At 42.7% G+C, this 23,174-nt stretch overlaps 1 protein-coding gene across 6 annotated transcripts; it reads left to right on the forward strand.

The window, feature by feature from the left end:
* Positions 1-8,878: 8,878 nt before the first annotated feature.
* Positions 8,879-21,376, forward strand: LOC135550479 (protein phosphatase 1D-like). Of its 6 annotated transcripts, none has more exons than XR_010457114.1 (8): positions 8,879-9,567; positions 10,162-10,387; positions 13,666-13,790; positions 13,964-14,145; positions 14,245-14,481; positions 14,725-14,797; positions 16,489-18,098; positions 18,484-18,552. XR_010457114.1 is itself a non-coding variant. In XM_064981330.1 (7 exons), the coding sequence occupies exons 1-6, from the start codon at positions 9,048-9,050 to the stop codon at positions 14,794-14,796; spliced, it is 1,362 nt and encodes a 453-aa protein (XP_064837402.1). In that variant the 5' UTR covers positions 8,879-9,047; the 3' UTR covers position 14,797; positions 18,487-18,575. The 6 variants fall into 6 exon arrangements, 4 of the variants coding, with proteins under 4 accessions (XP_064837402.1, XP_064837401.1, XP_064837399.1 ...); XR_010457115.1 differs by having other exon boundaries at positions 17,973-18,098; positions 18,484-18,502; XM_064981330.1 differs by lacking the exon at positions 16,489-18,098 and having other exon boundaries at positions 18,487-18,575.
* The last annotated feature ends 1,798 nt before the right edge of the window (positions 21,377-23,174 follow it).

Below are 23,174 nucleotides of genomic sequence, written 5' to 3' on the forward strand. Positions count from 1 at the left end.
GAAAACAAGTTTAGATTTAACTTTAGCCTGCAGGTTTGATATGTGCTGAGAAGGACAGTGCACCATCTTGCCATACTCCCAAGTACTTGTTTGAGGTGACTACCTCAAGCTCTAAACCCTCAAAGGTAGTAATCACACCTGTTTGGAGAGGGGCATTCTTCTTACCAAACCACATGACCTTTGTTTTAGATGTGTTCATAACAAGGTTAAGGGTAGAGAAAGCTTGTTGGACACTAAGAAAGCTTTGTTGTAGAGCATTTAACACAACATTTGGGGAGGCGCCAGCTGAGTATAAGACTGTATCATCTGCATATAAATGGATGAGAGAGCTTCCTACTGCCTGAGCTCTGTTGGTGATGTAAATTTAGAAGAATGTGAGGCCTAGGATCAAGCCTTGGGGTACTCCCTTGGTGACAGGCAGTGGCTGAGACAGCAGATGTTCTGACTTTTTTCATTGCGCTCTTTGAGAGAGGTAGTTAGCAAACCAGGTCAGGTCATGGGAAAAAGAGGAAGACGCACCTGAGATAGTCGCATTAGAAGGGGTGGGAGATGAGGAAATGTTGGAATCCTGTCATCATGATGGTGATTAAAGAGCTCAGCCATGTGCTTCGTGTCAGTAACAACCACATCATCAACATTAAGGGACATGGGCAGCTGTGAGGAGGGTTTATTCTCCAGGTCTTTAACTGTTTTCCAGAACAGGTTGGACCCACAGAGAGAACTGCTCCTTAAAGTAACTAACTGATGCATAATTCAGAAACAAACATCTCGTTTCCAAAAAATATGTTATCTTATTTTCAAACTAGTTTTCATTGGGAAGGCAGATATACTTATTTTTTATTTTTATGAAAAGCAATCACTTTTGCATGTGAAAACAGAATTACTACTCGTTACTCATTATGCGTGCTTAACTTACTTCACTTCTGTTTTTAGCCGACATCGCTGTCGGCCAAAATCGGGCACCTGGCTCGCGCAAGGGAGGCAGCAAGTATCCCAACCGGATGCAGTCAACGCTAACCCGGTTCGCCCTGGGCATTAATCGAATCCCCTCACCGCTGCGCAGATGATGATCCTGTCACAGAATTCTGTCGATAGACCGGGGTAGACCCGTACTCTTGCTAATGATGCATTCAAGTCCTAGTCGGAACTTGAAAACTCTGAAATGTCCAATTTGCCAACTTGTTGTAGTTATACACGTGCCGCTTTCAACCAGTTAGCAATTGGACACTTCAGAGCTTCCGACAAGTGCGTGAAGGCGGCATAAAACCAGCATTGCTGTGTAGTCACGTGGGTTAGTCAGGCTGCTAGGTAGACTGTACTGTAACGTCAGCTGTATGCTATCTTGCCAAAGAGATCGCAAACTCTGATCTGGCGATGCGAGAAGATGGAAGTGGAATGTGTGTGGTGTTTTCTAAATGCATCCAAAATACTTGCTCTGTTAATCAGTCACCAATCAATCACATACTCACAGCATAATATATTTAAAAAAATGAATCATCAGTATTCATCGTTGTCCTATGGACGTCATTCCTTTTTATTTTTTTTATAAAATATGTGTGTCCCTGGAACATAAACGTAACAGATCTGCAGCACACAACATACATTTTTATATTGTTGTCCCTTTACAAGCAGGCATTGTGGAAACTGATCAGAGACCACTAAGAGGTTGAATAATAGCAACTTTGAAAGCACCACAAGCTCTTGTGGCCAAGACTGGACAAATGTGCATAATATGTCCTCAAATCCACAAACCTTGTAAAAGCGAAATAGGATGTGGAGAAAATGCGAAACAACCGGCGCACCGCAAAGCTCAAACCAAGTGCACCCACTGCAAAATTGTTGCCAGGCAGTAAAAGCGGCTGGATTGATAGGTGTAGAAATCTGACGTCGGAACGTTCATTGGACCTTTGTGAAGCTAGCCACAATAACGATTAACCACAATAGTGGAATTTGAAGTTTGCCTTCAAAATAAAAGTCCCCAATTGAAACATGCAGAAGGATACATATAGTGGAATAATGCCATATTTGGACTAGATATTTCTAAACATGGTTGGAATGTTGTTACAAAACGTAACAATAAATACAATAATGATCTAATTTGACAATAATTCATTACGAATGCTCAATTACACATAACAGACTAACTATGGATTTGCCACAGTCAAAGACCTGCAATAAGACCTACCACAGTAATATTTGTGTAAACTCTTCAGAATTTTAGTCTGTGGGTGTCACTGAGTAGGCTGATACCCCAGTTCATGGGAGCACACTCTATAGGTAAGTTTGTACAGTGTAATATGAATGTTCAATACGTATAATATGCTGACTGTCGGTTAAGATGGCGTGTCATGGAGGCATAACATGCTCAGTTTGAGCTGCTCTCTGAAACTCACTTAAATAATTCCTTTGATGATACAGTGGTATCAATATATGGTTATAACATCTACAGAAGAGACAGAAATGCCAATGGAGGATGTATCGCTGTTTATATTCAGAGTCATATTCCTGTAAAGCATATAGGATCTTATGTCAAATGCTGTTGAAGTAATATGGATACAGGTTCACCTACCTCACCTAAAGCCTATTATTGTGGGAAGTTGCTATAGACCACCAAGTGCTAACAGTCAGTATCTGGATACTATGTGTGAAATGCTTGATAATGTATGTGATATCAACAGAGAGGTATATTTCTCAGTGCCGTAAATATTGACTGGCTTCCATCAAGCTGTCCACTCAAGAAAAAGCTTCAAACTGTAACCTGGTTATCAGTCAACCTACCAAGGTATTTACAAACAGAACATCAACTTGTATTGGCCACATCTTTATTAATGCTGCAGAAATCCACTCTTAAGCAGTATCCACACCCATCAGATGTAGTGAACATATTTATTTATTTTACGAGGCAAGACAGTTAAGAACAAATTCTTATTTTCAATGACGGCCTAGGCCTGTTCAGGGGCAGAACGACAGATTTGTACTGTGTCAGCTCAGGGGTTTGCTCGTCCACCGCTCTAACCACCAGTCTACCCTGCCAACCCAACATAATATAATAGCCATGTCTAGGAAACCCAAGTTACTAAGACTGCACCTAAAATAGTGTATAAGCGGTCATACAATAGGTTTTGCAATGATTCCTATGTTAAGTGCAGCGTCAGGATGTTCCTCATTACACACATCAGACCAACACATATTTTTCACATCTTTAAAGCATTTTATGACATTGCTTCTTCCGGTTACTGACAGCCATAAAGAAACTGACTGTTAAAACTGTATGGCTGAGAGGGATGAGGCTAGGGAATGGAAAATAAGTCTGGGAACACAGCAGATTGGCAAACATACAGTAAATTGACAAATCAAGTGACTAAACAAAAATAAGAAAACAACTATACTATGGAACAAAGATACATGATATAAAGATTGATAGTAAAACGCTCTGGAGTCCCTGACATTATATTTTAGGCAGAAAAGCCAACTCAGCTCCATCCTTCATTGAGGCTGATGGCTCATTCATAACAAAACCCTTTGATATTGCAAACTACTTTAATAACTCATTTGTTGACAAGATTAGCACATTTAGACACTACATACAAAAATCCAATGCAGAGCCTTCATAATCACACATATAACGGACCAAATAACAAAAGATAAGCACTGCAGCTTTGAATTCTTCAAAGTGTGGAAGAGTTGAAAAAAGTATTGCTATCTGTAAATAAGGACAAACCACCTCGATGGTAAATTACTGAGGTTGGTAGTGGAGTACATTGCGACTCCTATTTGGCACATCTTCAATCTAAGCCTAGAACGCGGAGTGTGCCCACAGGCCTGGAGGGAGGCAAAGGTCAGTCCTCGGCCAAAAAATAGCTACGGTTATAGCAATGGTTCAAACAGCAGACCAATCAGACTAAAACCGGTTCTTAGCAAAGCTTTGGTAAACATTATGTTTGACCAAATACAATGTTATTTTACAGTTAACAAATTAACAGACTTTCAACATGCCTGCAGGGAAGGGAACTCAACATGCTCAGTGGTGACACAAATGGCTGAAAGAAATTGATAAGAAGATTGTGGGAGCTATTTTGTTAGACTTCAGCGCAGCCTTTGATATCATTGATCATAACATATTGCTGAAAACTTAGGTGTTATGGATTAACATCCTCTGCCTTTTAATGGATGGACCGTTATCTATCCAATAGAACACAGAGGGTTTTCTTTAATGGAAGCCTCTCTGATGCAAATTCTAGTGTGGCGTACTGCAAGGCAGCTGGCTTGGACCATTATTGTTTTCTGTGATACTAATGAACTTCCACTGAAGTATTTTTTATTTTATTTCACCTTTATTTAACCAGGTAGGCTAGTTGAGAACAAGTTCTCATTTGCAACTGCGACCTGGCCAAGATAAAGCTTAGCAGTGTGAACAGACAACACAGAATTACACATGGAGTAAACAATTAACAAGTCAATAACACAGTACAAAAAAAGGTGAGTCTATATACATTGTGTGCAAAAGGCATGAGGAGGTAGGCGAATAATTACAATTTTGCAGATTAGCACTGGAGTGATAAATGATCAGATGGTCATGTACAGGTAGAGATACTGGTGTGCAAAAGAGCAGAAAAGTAAATAAATAAAAACAGTGTGGGGATGAGGTAGGTGAAAATGGGTGGGCTATTTACCAATAGACTATGTACAGCTGCAGCGATCGGTTAGCTGCTCAGATAGCACATGTTTGAAGTTGGTGAGGGAGATAAAAGTCTCCAACTTCAGGGATTTTTGCAATTCGTTCCATTCACAGGCAGCAGAGTACTGGAACGAAAGGCGGCCAAATGAGGTGTTGGAGGCCGTCTTGAAGCAGGGTTCAAATAGGCGTCTCCCTTTCTACCATACGTTAGTTCGGCCTTGAATTCAGGTCTACTGGGCTCTGGCCTACTGATTCGCAACATCTGTACCGTAACCTGGTGATTTTCTAATAAAGCAACCAGGGTGTCAACTGATGTGGGTTGCTCTGGGCAGCATGGCACTTTTCGGCGGTGGGATATATTTTCTCATTACCAGGCAATCTATTTCTGATGGCCCGTCCCCAAGGTAAGCCAACTTCTACTTGGCCTGAATGCCAAGTGTCACGTCTGGAGAAAACCTGGCAACATCCATACGGTGAAGCATGGTGGTGGCAGCATCATGCTGTGTGTATGTTTTTCAGCGGCAGGGACAGGGAGACTAGTCAGGATCCAGGGAAAGATGAACAGAGTAAAGTACAGAGAGATCCTTGATGAAAACCTGCTCCAGAGAGCTCAGAACCTCTGACTGGGGTGAAGGTTCACCTTCCAACAGCACAACAACCCTAAGCACACCGCCAAGGAAATGCAGGAGTGGATTCGGGACAAATCTCTGAATATCCCTGAGTGGCCCAGCCAGAGCCCCCGATCTAAAATCTCTGGAACCTGAAAGTAGTTGTGCAGCGACGCTCCCCATCCTGCCTGACAGAGCTTGAGAGGATCTGCAGAGAAGAATGGGAGAAACTCCCCAAATACAAGTGTGCCAAGCTTGTAGCTTCACACCTAAGAATAATCAACCCTGTAATCACTGCCAAAGGTGCTTCAACAAAGTACTGAGTAAAGGGTTTGAATACTTATGTAAATGTGATATTTCAGTTTAATTTTATAAATTGAAAAAAAAAAGAAAAATCTGATTTTGCTTTGTCATTATGGGGGAACACCCCCCTATCCACATCGATGGACAGTAGTGGAGAGGGTAGTAAGTTTTAAGTTCCTCGGCATACACATCACAGACAAACTGAATTGGTCCACTCACACAGACAGCATCGTGAAGAAGGCGCAGCAGCGCCTCTTCAACCTCAGGAGGCTGAAGAAATTCAGCTTGACACCAAAAGCACTCACAAACTTCTACAGATGCACAATCGAGAGCATCCTGGCGGGCTGTATCACCGCCCGGTGCGGCAACTGCTCCGCCCACAACCGTAAGGCTCTCCAGAGGGTAGTGAGGTCTGCACAACGCATCACCGTAGGCAAACTACCTGCCCTCTAGGACACCTACACCACCCGATGTTACAAGGCCATAAAGATCATCAAGGACAACACCCACCCGAGCCACTGCCTGTTCACCCCGTTATCATCCAGAAGGCGAGGTCAGTACAGGTGCATCAAAGCTGGGACCGTGAGACTGAAAAACAGCTTCTATCTCAAGGCCATCAGACTGTTAAACAGCAAACACTAACATTGAGTGGCTGCTGCCAACACACTGACTCAACTCCAGCCACTTTAATAATGGGAATTGATGGGAAATTATGTAAAATATATCACTAGCCACTTTAAACAATGCTACCTAATATAATGTTTACATACCCTACATTATTCATCTCATATGTATACGTATATACTGTACTCTATATCATCTACTGCATCCTTATGTAATACATGTATCACTAGCCACTTTAACTATGCCACTTTGTTTACATACTCATCTCATATGTATATATGGTACTCGATACCATCTACTGTATATTGCCTATGCTGCTCTGTACCATCACTCATTCATATATCTTTATGTACATATTCTTTATCCCCTTACACTGTGTATAAGAAATTAGTTTTGGAATTGTTAGTTAGATTACTTGTTGGTTATTACTGCATTGTCGGAACTAGAAGCACAAGCATTTCGCTACACTTGCATTAACATGTGCTAACCATGTGTATGTGACAAATAAAATTTGATTTTGATTTGATTTGATTTGTATTGTGTGTAGATTGATGAGGAAAAAAACAAATTGAATCAATTTTAGAATAAGTCTGTAACTTAACAAAATGTGGAAAAAGTCAAGGGGTCTGAATTCTTTCTGAATGTACTGTTTTATTTTTAAAAAATGATACACTGAACTCCGACATTGCTTGTCCTAATATTTATATATTTCTTAATTCATTCATTTAATTTTAGAATTGTATTTTGTGTACTGTTAGATATTACTGCATTGTTGGAGCTAGGAACACAAGCATTTCACTACACCCACAATAATATCTGCTAAATATGTGTATGCCACCAATCAATTTTTTTATTTTATGTAAATGTAGGTTTATGTATATTGTGTATTTTATTGTTATTTCCTGTTTGGAAGAGTAGTCGCTGCCTCGGCAGTAGCTAATTGGGGATCCGAATAAATACTACACTGAAAAAAATATATAAACGCAACATGTAAAGCGTTGGTCCCATGTTTCATGAGCTGAAATAAAAATCCCAGAAATGTTTTGTACACACAAAAAGCTTATTTCTTTAAAATGTTGTGCACACATTTGTATACACCCCTGTTAGTGAGCATTTCTCCTTAGTCAAGATAATCCATTCACCTGACAGGTGTGGCATATCAAGAAGCTGATTAAATAGCATGATCATTACACAGGTGCACCTTGTGCTGGGGACAATAAAAGGTTACTTTAAAATGTGCAGTTTTGTCACACAACACAATGCAACAAATGACTCAAGTTGAGGGAGCATGCAACTGGCATGCTGGCTGCAGGAATGTCCACCAGAGCTGTTTTTTATTTCTTTATTTGACCCTTATTTAACTAGGCAAGTCAGTTAAGAACAAATTCTTATTAACAATGACGGCCGACCCCGGACGACTCTGGGCCAATTGTGCGCCGTCCTATGGGACTCCCAATCACGGCCGGATGTGATACAGCCTGGATTAGAACACGGGACTGTTGTGACACCTCTTGCACTGAGATGCAGCGCCTAAAATCACTGCACCCTTGCCCAGTCATGTGAAATCCTTAGATTAGTGCCACATTTATTTATTTAAATTGACTGATTTCCTTATATGAACTGTAACTCAGTAAAATCTTTGAAATGGTTGATGTTGCGTTTATATTTGTGTTCAATATAAATAAGAAATACTCCAGGAAATGACATTGCAGGCTAGCTCAGTGCTGCAGCCTCTCATTGAGTAATTTTACTGAAGGCCGACTGGGGTACTGCAGGCTACCATTAGCAACCACATTATCCGTATAATTTATTCTGTGTGCGATTTTACAATAATTGGTTCAAGGACATACATCTGGCTTATTAGAAGCAATTATTGGTACCATGATTGTCTTTAAAAAAAGTTGACATTTTCCCATGCACTATAATACTGTTTTCTGCTAACAACGTGGTCGGCCTTGAACCTCTGTGGCTTCAAAGAGAGGGAGAAGTTGTTCTCCCCCGGAGCACACTTTATATGTAAGGCTGTACAATAGTGTAATATGAATGTTCCATATTTATTATAGGCTGACCGGTTAACTAATGTGGCTCACTTCACAGTGGTTTCAAATTCCTGCGATAAAAGCTATGAAGCTAATATTTGTTTAAACTCTTTGGAATTGTAATATGTGGGTGTACTGCGTAGACTGATACCCCATTTCATGGGTGCACACTATAGGTAAGGCTTTACAATATAATATGAATGTTCAACACTCATAATAGACCAACTGTGGAGGGGATTCTCCGCAGTCAAAGTTCTGCAATAAGAGCTATGATGCTAATATTTGTGTAAACTCTTTAGAATTGGACTCACTGAGTAAGCTGATAACCCACTTCATGGATGCACACTCCATAGGGAAGGCTGTACAGTGCACATATGTATGCCCCCAAAGCAATTATGCAGTCTAATAAATCCACAGTGGGATTTGAATTTTACTATTAATTGTCAAATTAATTCGTTATTGTATTTATTTTTAAGCTATATAAAAACATTCCAACCTGGTTAAACATGATCTAGTCCAAATATGACATTATTACTCTATGTGTATCCTGTTTGGATGTTTCAATTGGGGACTTTTATTTTTTTTATTAAGGCAAACTGCAAATTCCACTATTGTGGCTAGCTTCACACAGGCGGTTCAAATACCTTACGACCAATCGTCGAAAAATAAACAGAAGCAAAGAAGGAACGGGGAAAAGGTTTTTCGATCCAGATATCATTGCACATTTTGGCTTCGAACACGGCTTAGCATAACCGGTGTACAAGTATATATTGTATAGTTTTGCTTGGATTTTTCATGGCCATGAACGACGCATTAATTTTCCGAGTTAGTGCATTCTCCGAGCAAGGAGGAAGGAGATACATGGAGGATGTTATTGAGTTTAAAGTGGAGTACGAACCGCCTGAACCAGTGCCAGCAGAGGGTGGTCTGAATTCGGTAGAACAACAATGGGAGTCAAAAGTAGAGAAACAGGAGAATGGTCATACTGAGCAGACCATAATAAGCAATTCTCCCGAAAACGTTCAAGAATCGGTGCCTGTTAGTGCAATGTGGACAGAAAACATAACATGTGAGAAGCATGGGGACATTTCCCAGGCAGAAGTTCCAGCAGTGCACACGGTCGTTCGGAAGTCTGTGGCGTTTTTTGGTGTATTTGACGGTCACGGAGGGCGAGAAGCTGCTCATTTTGCCCGAGACAATCTGTGGGGTATTCTGAAAAAGCAAAGGGGGTTTTGGTCAGAAGATCAAGGAGAAGTCTGTGAAGCAATTCGAAAGGGGTTCATTGCCTGCCACCATGATATGTGGAAAGAGCTACGTAAGTGAACTAGTTAGCTCGTGGTTGTATCTTCTTCGCTGACTGACGCGATCTACCTGCTAGCTAGCCAACAACGTTCAAGTTATTGTTGCGAAATTATGGCGCCACAATAACTGGTTTAGCTAGCTACTGTACAGTCTGTAGCTAACTAATGCCTTTTTGCTGCTGTTACTACCAAATATGATCGCCTCGTCCCCTCTGCTACAGTACTGATATCCATCCCTTTTAATATTAGCTATTAACTGGCAATTTTATGAGCAGGTATTTTCTATGTAACGTTATTGCTCGGGGGTTTGGGAAGACAAAACAATTTTGGGGGTTTGTGAATACCTAGCTCTGTAAGTAGAGCATAAAAAGTAAGTATGTCAACCTTATGTTCCAAAAGCAATGATGAGTTTCTCTCATGACAAGCGTGTTCTTGTCTCAACCTCTGACATGTGTCATCCAAAGGTCTCCCAAAGATTTCCTCTATTCTGAATACACTTCTTTAATATGATGGCCGAATGCCAATTGTTACATCCACTCATCTGTGTTGCTGCAAGTTGTTTGTTCATAATAATGTTCTCCAATGCTTTCCCCATCTTAATCCTACAGCTGAGTGGCCCAAGACTCTGACTGGCCAGCCTAGTACTGCAGGAACAACGGCCAGTATAGTGCTGATCCGCGGGGATCTGATGTACGTAGCCCATGTGGGGGACTCGGCAGTGGTTGTTGGGGTGAAAGAGCCTGGTGAAAAGAACATCAGGGCCTTGGAAGTCACACAGGACCACAAACCTGAACTTCCCAAAGAGAAGGAGCGCATTGAGAGACTTGGGGGCAGGTGAGTTGAAGAGGACACTACAGTCTCAGTTTGTGTCAGTGCCCAGTGTGTTCCGTAAGTACATGGAGTAGCCAGACAAATTGTTCTTCAAATTATGTGTTTTATTGGCTCTGTGGCTGTAAGGAAACCAATGTGTCAGTTTGTTATTTGGGTTAACTATCCCTTTAGCGGTTTGGCCTGTCAATTAATCACTGTGGGTGGAGTTGTAAGGGAGGGGGCAGGATGTTTGTCAGAGTTGGTAGGGTTTTGGACCTGTCAATCACTGTGTGTGGGACTTTGAGGGAAGGCGGTAGACTAATAATCTCGTCAGAAAAGGTAACTCTTATTGTAATTTATTTTTGGCAATAACTAAATATAGTGTACTCTTTCAATTTCTTTTATTGTGGAAAAAACATGACAACAAATGTGGTGTTTTGTCATGTAAACACAGATTCTCTGAGTAACAATATAGATTGTCAAATTTCTGCCCTGCTCGAGCTGCCCCGGTCAACTGTGTTATTATTGTGAAGTGAAAATGTCTAGGAGCAATAACTTCTCAGCTGCGAAGTGGTAGGCCATGCGAGCTCACAAAACGGGACCACCGAGTGCTGAAGTGCGTAAAAAAAAAAAAATCGTCTTTCCTCGGTTGCAACACACACCACCAGCCTCCGGACTGGCGCAGTGGTCTAAGGCACTGCATCGCAGTGCTAGAAGTGCCACTAGAGATCCTGGTTAGAGTCCAGGTTCTGTCGCAGCTGTCCGCGACCGGGAGACCCATGGGGCGGTGCACAATTGGGTTAGGGGCGGGTTTGGCCGGCAGGGATGTTCTTGTCCCATCTTTCGACTCCTGTGGCGGGCCGGGTGCAATGCATACTGACACGGTTGGCAGGTGTACAGTGTTTCCTCCTTCCGGGTTAAGTGGGCATTATGTAAAGAAGCAGTGCTGCTTGGCTGGGTTGTGTTTCGGAGGACGCACAGCTCTCGACCTTGGATACCATGAAATTGGGGAGAAAAATGGGTAAGAATTCTAATGAACACACACTAATGAGTTCCAACCAGCCTCTGGAAGCAACGTCAGCACAAGATCTGTTCGTCAGGAGCTTCATGAAATGGGTTTCCATGACCGAGCAGTCGCATACAAGCCTAAGACCACCATGCGCAATACCAAGCGTTCGCTGGAGTGGTGTAAAGCTTGCCGCCATTGGACTCTGGAGTAGTGGAAACACATTCTCTGGAGTGATGAATCACGCTTCACCATCTAACAGAAATCTAACAGTCCGACGGATGAATCTGGGTTTGGTGCCAGGCGAACACTACCTGCCCCAATGCATAATGCCAACTGTAAAGTTTGGTGGAGGAGGAATAATGACCTGGGGCAGTTTTTCATGGTTTGGGCTAGGCCCCTTAGTTCCAGTGAAGGGAAATCTCAACGCTAGACGATTTATGTGCTTCCAACTTTGTGGCAATCGTTTGTGGAAGGCCCTTTCCTGTTTCAACATGACAATGCCCCTGTGCACAAAGCAAGGTCTATACAGAATTTTTTTTTCGAGATCGGTGTGGAAGAACTTGACTGGCCTGCACAGAACCCTGACCTCAACCCCATTTGAACACCCTTGGGATGAACTGGAACGCTGACTGCGAGCAATGCCTTATCGCCTAACCTCACTAATTCTCTTGTGGCTGAATGGAAGCAATCCCCAACATCTAGTGGAAAGCCTTCCCAGAAGAGTGGAGGCTGTTTTTGTAGCAAAGGGGGGACCAATTCCATATTAATGCCCATGATTTTGAATGAGACGTTTGACGAGCAGGTGTCCACATACTTCTGGTCATGTAGTGTCAGTATGCTTAGCTTTTATAACCTTCAATCTGTTTTCTTTTATCATATTTTGAACCAGAATGAGACTCTAGCCACTACCCATTGTTCCTGCAGTGAGGATTAACCATCTTCATTTAATATTTTCATAATTTAGCTGCAGATAATCGGCAAAGAGCAGTAAAAACCTCCCAGTATGCAATTTAGAGGGCCAAATGAACATCTTCATCACGATTCGGTTCCTGAAGTCCACCTAAAAGAGCCATTCAAACAGCCGTTAGTTCGAACAGCCTGTCACCATCCGTAGGCTACACTGACACGTCATTTTAGCAGTCCCTAGCAAGTCACAGGCTTCGAATCCTAGGAAAGTACAAACAAGTTACTGGTTGCGATACGATGGACATATAACTATGCTGTACGATCTATAAATATCAAAGGGATATAGGAGATCGACTTGATTCAGTCAGTTCGACGCCTTAAACAAACAAAAAAACAACATGTCCAGTGTTTCCCAACTCCAATCCTCCAATACCCCCAACAGCACATTTTCTGTTGTTGTAGCCCCGGATTCAACCTGATTCAACCTGTCAACTAATCATCAATGAGCCAGGTGAGTTTGTCCTGAGCTACAACAAACGTGTGCTGTTGGGAACTGGAGGACTGGAGTTGAGAAACACTGAACTCTTCAACACTTACTGTTCGGTCGTCAATCAAAGCACACAGTAAATATCCTATGGGACCCGACTCTGTGGATGGCTATGTGAAACAATTAATGCGCCACACAACAATTAAGTGTTTCAACTCATCGTTACCATTACGTGTAAATTAACTAACATGAAAATAAGTTTGACTGCAGCCAACCACAGCGCACATAAATAACACGGATACCGAGAGGCAGGACAGACAGCAGACTGACAAACCAGCAGTTACCCTGTCATCGCTCACTTTGTAACTGACAGGCGCCTGTTCTATCAATAGATTACTAGAAGATGTACGGTGTATCGTTCATTCTAGCGGGAGAAGGCTATACAGACTTTTCTGACGAGGGAATTGAACTTTTGAAATGTAAAGAAGCCAAGTTTAATTTATGAAGTGGAAAAAGTAGCCGGCCGACCAATGAGTCTTACCGCAGACCAAGTGTAACAACACCCTCCCAGAACCTACACATCCGGCTTCTTCACCTGAGGGATCGTGGGGGATGCTGATGACTATTTCTGTCTGTAATAAAGCAATTTTGTAGGAGAGAACTAATTCTGTGGGTTGGCCTGGCTGCCAAGTGGGTGGGCCTATGCTCTCCAAGGCCCACCCATTGCTGCACCCCTGACCAATCATGTGAAATCCATAGATTAGGGCCTAATGAAATCATTTCAATTGACTGATTTCCTTGTATGAACTGTAATTGTTGCATGTTGCGTTTTATATTTTTGTTCAGGATATGATCACATACTAAAACCTCCGTGCCTGTTGTGCTTGTGTCCTTTTGCAGTGTAGTGAAGAAGTCCGGGGTGAACCGTGTGGTGTGGAAGAGGCCCAGACTGACCCACAATGGCCCTGTCAGGAGGAGCACTGTCATAGACCAGATTCCCTTTCTCGCTGTGGCCAGAGCTTTGGGTAAGCACCACACTGTTGGCCTAAACACAAGTTTGTGCCCTCCACTAGATACCTTACCGCTTCATAGCTGCTGCCTTTATGCAAACAGTATGATTTCCAGTAAGCTTGTCATCCAATCATTTCATTTAATATTTTCCCAGTGATGAAGCGTGTGTGTGGTTTGTTGTTGAAAGGGGACCTGTGGAGCTATGACTTCTACAGTGGGGAGTTTGTGGTCTCTCCAGAGCCTGATGTCACTGTAATGACCATTGACCCTAAGAAGCACCGCTACATCATCCTGGGTAGTGATGGCTTGTGGAACATGATGCCAGCTAAGGATGCTGTCGCTATGTGTGAGTGCCACGATCAGATGGTGGTAAGCCAGAGCTTCTTGTTTCCCATTCAGACCAAACCGTCTTGGCTGTCTGCCGATGCCCTTCTAACAGGTTGATGGTGTCACTATGTCTGCTCTTAGGGCCCTAAGGGATGGTCCTGTGCCAAACGGTTAGGATGCACGGCCTTGCTGTTCTGGCGCCAGCGCATGCTCCGTGCGGACAACACAACGGTCATAGTGATAACCGTGCAGCACCCTGATGAGCCACCCATGACCATGCACCTACAGGAGCTCTATGTCAATATGGCAGAGGGCCTTGATAAGATCCCCCCCGTTACAACCGCAAACTCTCCCCGCCGTTACGACGGCCCCGTTATGGTACGTACCAAGTGTAACTTAGAACAGCACCATCACATTTTAATACTTCCACCAGGCTTAAATGTAACCCGTGTTTGTTTTATTTGCATTTCATTGAACATTGTATTTGAAGCCTTGATTAAAAGCAGAATTGCTAGTGTGACCTGGAAGCCCAGTGTCAGTGGGTCTTTCCAGTCGTTTACGGCTGCTTTGTAGAATCTGACCGCTCCTTCACCAAGACGACTTTTTGTTTTTTTGGGACAGACAGAGGAGGAGGATGGGGAGGTCTGTTTTGATGAAGAACATGGGCATTGGCGACACCTAGAATGGGAGTGAGGTGACTGTCCACTCAGTGAATTGTAAATGAACGTGTACAAGCGTGTGATTGATAATTGTTCAAATGAAGGCCAAGTCATTGACATTTGTTGTAAAAAAAAAAAAAAACATTTTTAAGATTTGAAGGTGAAATTTCAGATATATACAGATGTAGGGAACTGTAAAAAATAATTAAACATTTAGGAGTGTCACTACCCTCAACTGTTAAATGTTCTGCTAGGCTACGTTGCTTGTGTTCACACCAAGCAGTTGGAGTGTAGCTACCCTCATGGATGCTGTTTTTGCACAGGGAGACAAAGCTGCTAACGAAGAGTGGGCCCCGATTTCTGTATTCCCATATTAAGAGGGACTCTGACTTTAACAGAGCTGTGCATCTTGTGTACTGTTGTCCCATTCAAAGAAGCAGCCGTCTAGTGTTTTATTAAGAGAGGGAAACTAGAGAGCAGGCAGACAGTTTTCTGTAAACGGAGTGGCTGCGGTTCTGGATTTTCTTGAACCTGGTTTGCTGCGGATAAGAATACAGATATTTCTGTGCATGTGCATTGTTTAAACTTTTTTTTTGCCGCTGCACATTCCCATACCGCTTTCCTGGCCTTACAGATGTATTTTACATAGCTGAGCTCACTCAGCTGCCTGCTCCGCTGCCGCTGCACACTCCCATACCGCTTTCCTGGCCTTACAGATGTATTTTACATAGCTGAGCTCACTCAGCTGCCTGCTCCGCTGCCGCTGCACACTCCCATACCGCTTTCCTGGTCTTACAGATGTATTTTACATAGCTGAGCTCACTCAGCTGCCTGCTCCGCTGCCGCTGCACACTCCCATACCGCTTTCCTGGCCTTAGATGTATTTTACATAGCTGAGCTCACTCAGCTGCCTGCTCCGCTGACGCTGCACACTCCCATACCGCTTTCCTGGCCTTACAGATGCATTTTACATAGCTGAGCTCACTCAGCTGCCTGCTCCGCTGCCGCTGCACACTCCCATACCGCTTTCCTGGCCTTACAGATGTATTTTACATAGCTGAGCTCACTCAGCTGCCTGCTCCGCTGCCGCTGCACACTCCCATACCGCTTTCCTGGCCTTACAGATGTATTTTACATAGCTGAGCTCACTCAGCTGCCTGCTCCGCTGCCGCTGCACATTCCCATACCGCTTTCCTGGCCATAGATGTATTTTACATAGCTGAGCTCACTCAGCTGCCTGCTCCGCTGACGCTGCACACTCCCATACCGCTTTCCTGGCCTTACAGATGCATTTTACATAGCTGAGCTCACTCAGCTGCCTGCTCCGCTGCCGCTGCACACTCCCATACCGCTTTCCTGGCCTTACAGATGTATTTTACATAGCTGAGCTCACTCAGCTGCCTGCTCCGCTGCCGCTGCACATTCCCATACCGCTTTCCTGGCCTTACAGATGTATTTTACATAGCTGAGCTCACTCAGCTGCCTGCTCCGCTGCCGCTGCACATTCCCATACCGCTTTCCTGGCCATAGATGTATTTTACATAGCTGAGCTCACTCAGCTGCCTGCTCCGCTGCCGCTTGCCCCTCCTAAATCGGCGAGGAACGCCTTTGTCTGGTGTCGCCTTCAAAGTTCATGTTGTCCACAAAAGACATGGTCGACATATTCAAACTATTGCAAAAGATTAGGTGATCAAGCATGATCACGATGTTGTGTTCTTTTTTTCAGAGGGGGAGTTAAGACTACATACAGAACTATTTACATGTCGGCGCACCGGTCGACTCAAAACGAACTCGCCCCTTGTCAGACTCAAGTGACCGGCTTGGCTGCCCAGAGATGGAACAGCTAGGTAGCCTACTCGTGCGGTTCTTGTAGGATCATCGAGAAAGAAGTGGGAAAAGTCAGATTGTGTTTAGCCCCAATGCAAAACTGAAGTGAGGACTTGCATGAAGCTGTCTAGGCAGCATATAAAACACAAGCATGACACCGACACGTACTGTTAGTCTAATTAGAGATCGAATGTTTCATTGCGAAGACTGGCTAAGCAGAAGGCAGAGAGACGTTCTAAGTAGTAGTGTTATTTTTCTCCCCAGGAACTGTGTCTACGTTATGGCAGCAACTATAGCCTACATCACACACACACAACACATATTTTTGTAGGGACTGCGTCCTGCTTGTGCAACTGCAATATCCGTTACAACAGACAGGGGAGGTTGTAGCCTTCATAATAGGCTATATCTCTTTTGGAATGTTTGTTCGAATCGTTGCAGGGTTTTTATTTCAGCTGTTCAGAAATGAGGCAGACACTGGCTAGAACATGGTTCAAAAGAGGGTGAGTAAAGAGAGAAACTGAAGGAATGGGAGTGTGAGCAGCAGCTACGTAGGGAAAAAGTGTGTTAAATAACACATGCGCAGAATGTGATCTGGATCCTTAGCTTTGAGAAAGAGGTTTCTGCTGCCACAGCCTTTTCACGGCCCTCTTAAGTGGAGCGTGGGCTTATTCAGGGTGAGGGGGTGGGACTTGTTTGATCTTCTCCCGTTTTCCCTGCAGTGCACTTGTGATGCTGATAATGCAGAATTGAAGAGGGGAAAAAAAACGATTAGACATAGAGCCGCTAAAAAGGTAGCTTGTGGTCTGGCTATGGTTTTTCATCTTGATCCAGTCCAGACCTCTGACTCAGGGTTAGGTGATGGATCTTGGTTAATTGCATATCTGCATTCTCTTATCGTTCTGATTTAAACTAACAAAATGATGTTGACCAGAACTCCTGGAGAGCTGGAGGATGTCTGTCATTGGCAGTTCCGTTCCACATGAAGGCAGCCACCTTGTTTTCTCATTTATCTAGTGCTGAGAGATTAGTTCTGAGGTCGTTTCGGGTTGGTTTTCAGTCAAGATCATAAAAAATAAAAAACATTAAATGCACTATGCGTTATATGGGCTGAATGCTGTGACAACACAGAATAAGCTCTTTAATAAAAATCCCATGCTGGGAGTGACTGCCCATTAATGAGTATCGCTTAACCATAATTTATTCACTTTACTAAAATATTTCAGTTGTGTATATTACATTTAGTTTTATTTATTTCGTTCCATGTCATCTCATCTCTATACAGATGCTGTCTGACAATCACTATTTTAGTAGTTCTTCAAATTTAATAAGACATACGTTTATGACTGCTGAATACCAACTACCAATAATTTGTCATTTCAGGTTAGAGATGCCTCACGAAGCAACTGCACTCAATCCCTCTCGATCGCACATTATTCTGTCTCTTCTCTTGCTCTCTGTGTCTGCCCCACACTAACCTAACAGGCATAAAAGAAACACACCTGACAAGTAGGTGTGCAATGAATTATGGTAATTTGTAGTTAATTCCCCCCCCCCCATGGTAAACTATGTAGAATATTGTCTTCTACAACGCCCTACTACATTGCCCTGTTCGGGCTTGATCTGAGTTATCTCTAGAGATACTGCACAATGTGCGCATTGAAGCGCACAGAAAAAAAACTGAGCAAAATTGAATTAAAATAATTTAACCAATGCCAGTCAGTTGTTTTGAAAACCAGAAAGTAACCAACATTTTGTTTAATCGCTCAGCACTACATTATTGATGCTATAACCCTCCTTTTCTGGATTCTACGCGGTGTGCCTTATTTGCTTCATATCATGACTGATGGATTATAGAATGTTAACCTTTGTTTGTTTGTCTGCCCTGTTCCAGCAGAACCCAGAGGTTAACTCTGTGGGTGAGCCTCTCCCCCTCCCAGCCCTGGAGTGGAGGAATAGCCTGTGTGAGGCTGGTCTCTGTCCCCCTTCAGAGCCCCTGGCAGAGGTGGACTCACAGAGAGTGACCCCAACAGACAGAACCTTGAACGTTTGTTCAATTGAAGGCACAGGGACTCCAGGGTTCTCGGCACCATCCACCCCTCTGCTGAGGAGGCTTCGTAGGCCCCCACACACTCACCTCTCCCCCAGCATAGCACACCACAGCCTTGGTCGGTCTCCTCACAGTCCCTTGTCTCCCAGGATGCCTCGCCGCAGCCTGGCCCGTTCTCCACGCAGTCCCTTGTCCCCTAGAACATCTCGCCGCAGACTCAGTGACCGAACCCCTCTGAGGCGAGGTGGAAAGGGACAGAGACGCTCCCCCAATGTTCCCGTCATCCTACCACAGAAACGCAAGGCTGCCTTGTGTGTGTGCTGAACCTCATCTTACCACGGACGACAGATTGACTAGGATGATGACCTTTATCATTCTGCAAAGAGATGCATAAGGGCATCTGAACATTGTGTGCTCATGTATCAACAGTATGCCACTGTTCCATTCATAGGTTAAGTATACTTTTATAGTGGAGTCTGGTACCATCTAAACATTTTTGTAAAAATGTGATGTTCGTGTGTTTGCTTACTTTACATCTTAAGTGTTTTTATGATATTTTGTTTATTAACTGTTTTAATGGAAAACATATTTTATCTAGTGTATATTGCTGGTCATATTTCCACCCCCTTTTTATGTTTAAAATAATACTAATAATAATAATAATAATAAATCAATAAAAAATCCCATATTCTGTACCAATAGAAAAATATTATACTAAAAACTTTCCAAACTGTACATTATTCATACTTAGCGATATGTGTATTTTTGAAAATCATAATGAATTGACTATCCTGAACTAAACCACAGAGCCTGAATGAATTTGGTGAAAAACGCCACACCCTGTTTTAACTTGCATGCGGAGATCAAGGTGCTTAGTTTCTATCACTGGACAGGCGAAGAGCAGTCAGGGATGCCAAATAAGTGTTTTGAATTGGGAGAGGGGGATCCATGGCGTTTTGAATCGGGAGAGGGGGATCCATGGCGTTTTGAATCGGGAGAGGGGGATCCATGGCGTTTTGAATCGGGAGAGGGGGATCCATGGCGTTTTCAGAACTACATGTGTTAAATGTAGAATAACCTGAATGTGCTACCTGCTATGAATACTTTATATATCCCCATAGTTGATTGTTATTTCAAATAGTTTAATCTTTCCCTGGTTCCCCATGAATAGTTGGCCTTGCATCATTGTTCTCATGTATTGCTTTCAGCTATCCACTGGAGGGCACCCACTGCAAGTGTAAATGTGGTGTCAAGTAGTTTCAGTGCTGTGTGATTTACTTTGCAAGTGTTCAGATACCCCATATTCATAAAGTATAGTGGATTTGATCTCATGAAAGTTATGATTGTTGTCAGTTTTAAATCTTAAAACGATTAACAAATGACAGCTCATTATGTCACCCCGTTGGGAAGTTGGCCTTGCTTGTATGATGAGATATTTGGAGTTAAAATATTTGACTCAGCTAAAATGTGTTTGTTGACAATTACCTTAAACTTCAATCAGTCAAATAGTGCTATGTTTACAAAGCTGAGTTCTCATAACCAGACAAGTGGAATACACCTCTGAAATACACTACATGGTCAAAGGTATGTGGACACCTGCTTGTCAAGCATCTCATTCCAAAATCATGGGCATTAATATGAAGTTGGTCCCCCCCCTTTGCTGCTATAACAGCCTCCACTCTTCTGGGAAGGCTTTCTACTAGATGTTGGAACATTGGTGAGGTCAGGCACTGATGTTAGGCGATTAGGCATCGCTTGCAGTTGGTGTTCCATTTCATCCCAAAGGTGTGCAGTTGAGGTCAGGGCTCTGTGCAGGCCAGTCAAGTTGTTCCACACCAATCTCGACAAATGCTGAAACAGGAAGGAGCCTTCCCCAAACTTTTGGGGAAGAAAACGCATTTCCACTGCTCCAGAGTCCATCGGCGGCAAGGTCTCGTTTTGTGAGCTTGTGTGGCCATTACTTTGTGGCTGAGCTGTTGTTGTCCTCTATGTTTCCACTTCGAAATAACAGCTACTTACAGTTGAACGGGGCAGCTCAAGCAGGGCAGAAATGTGATGAACTGACTTGTTGGAAAGGTGGCATCCTATGACAGTGCCACGTTGAAGCTCGTCAGTAAGGCCATTCTACTGCCAATGTTTGTCTATAGAGATTGCAAGGCTGTGTGCTTGATTCTATACACCTGTTTGCAACGGGTGTGGCTGAAATAGCAGAATCCACTAATATGAAAGGCTGTCCACATACTTTTGTATATATATGGTGTATGATGCCATATTTAGTGCACCCATGGCTCACTGGATTTACAAATCGGATAATTGCACATTTGCAGCACAGATAATTGTTCTTACACCAAACATTGTGGTACCATTGACACTGCAGAATAATGTCGATCTTGTACAGGCATAGATTAATACAATTGTGTTATTTTGAAAACAGAAAAATATCTTCCATTGCATTGAAGTGCTTTTGTAAATATGATTTTATTTGTACAGTATATTATGCAAAACCAGGCATTGGGTTTTACATGAATGTGGCATGATCAGCTCTGTTTGTGGTGAAGTGTATTAAGGGATGGCTTTATTAATAGAAATGATTATTTGCTAGATAGATTACATAGAAATTTCCACTTTACATCCATTACAGTGATAATCAATGTATGTCTTGATGTCAAACTACAATACCTGCCTTGAATGTGACTAAATAAGTGTGTTGAATAAATACTTTGTCATTTCAAATTAATTGATGTGTTTTCTTGTTGCTAAAAGAGCAGTCAGATGACAGACAGCACCCTCAACTGGTGTAACCTGGAAAAACCAAAATGAGTGAGATGATGTATATTCGTCAAGGTAAGTCAAGTCGGGCATTAGAATGACTACATGTTACTAATGTACAACCATCAACATCTTATAAAACAAACACATACAGATATCCATGAAGCGTGCCAGGGCCCTCAAAATAGCCATCACCCCCACCATGTTAAGTGGATTTGCTCTTGGGTGTTGCACATTCATAATCTCTCCACTAGATGCCAACAAAGACTGCATTTGCTTCATTAGCTGGTTAGGAGAGGGATGGCTGAGGTTCGAAGGGACGTGCAAAGCGCACTAGTGTCACATCCACATGTATCAATTACATTTTTACAAATGCTGTGGGACTTTGTTCTAAAGCGATATCCGTACCCATTGGATGCAGTGATCACAATATAGTGCCTATATCCAGGAAAGCCAAAGTTCCAACAGCTGGGCCTAAAATAGTGCATGAGAGATCATACAACATATATTGAAAAACTGTATGGCTAAAAGAGATGGTGCAAAAGGAGTCTGGCTGTACATCTGACTGGATTACTTACTGCAAATTGAGAAATGATGTGACTAAACTCAACAAAAAGAAGAAACTTAATTATGAAGCCAAGATATATGATAAAAAGAATGATGGGAAAAGCCTTTGTCGTACTTTAAATTAAATTCTGGGTAGAAAGACAAATTCAACTCCATCTTTCATCAAATCACTTTGGCTTATTCATCACAAAACCATTTGATGTTGCCGATTTATTTTAATGATTATTTCATCGGAAAAGTGGGCAAACTTAGGCAGGAAATGCCCACGACAAACAGTGAGCAATCGTATTCATGTATAAAAAAAAACAAATAATGAAAGGAAAGCAGAGTAAAGTTAGTGTGGGAGAGGTGGAAAAAAATGATGTTAACGATCAGTAATGACAAACCTCCTGGCATTGACAACTTAAGATGGAAAGCTACTGAGGATGGTAGCTGACTCCATAGCCACTCCTAACAAGTCTTTGTCCTCAGGCCTAGAAGGAAGCCAAAGTAATTCCTCTACCCATGAGTGGTAAAGCGGCCTTTACTGGTTTTAACAGCAAACCTATAAGCTTGCTGCCAGCTCTTAGCAAACTGTTGGAATAAATTGTGTTTGACCAAATACGATGCTATTTCACTGAAAACAAATTAACAGACTTTCAGCATGCTTATAGAGAAGGGCACTCAACATGTATTGCACTGACACAAATGACTGATGAATGGTTGAAAGAAATTGATAATAAGAAGATTGTGGGAGCTGTACTGTTAGATTTCGGTGCAGCCTTTGATATTATATTATTGACCAAAAACTTAAATGCTATGGCTTTTCAACCTCTGCCATATCGTGGATTCAGAGCTATCTATCTAATAGAACTCAAAGGGTTATTTAATGGAAGCAGCTCTAATGTAAAGTGTGGTGTACCGCAGGGCAGCTCTCTAGGCCCTTTGCTATTTTCTATTTTTACCAATGAACTGCCACTGGCATTAAACAAAGCATGTGTGTCCATGTATGCTGATGATATACACATCAGCAACCACAGCTAATGATGTCACTGAAACCCTTAACAAAGAGTTGCAGTCTGTTCTGGAATCGGTGGCCAGTTCCAACTGTTCTGCCTTATTATTATTCGACCATGCTGGTCATTTATGAACATTTGAACATCTTGGCCATGTTCTGTTATAATCTCTACCCGGCACAGCCAGAAGAGGACTGGCCACCC

The sequence above is a fragment of the Oncorhynchus masou genome, chromosome 12, assembly GCF_036934945.1.
Source record: "Oncorhynchus masou masou isolate Uvic2021 chromosome 12, UVic_Omas_1.1, whole genome shotgun sequence".
NCBI classification, from domain to species: Eukaryota; Metazoa; Chordata; class Actinopteri; order Salmoniformes; family Salmonidae; genus Oncorhynchus; species Oncorhynchus masou.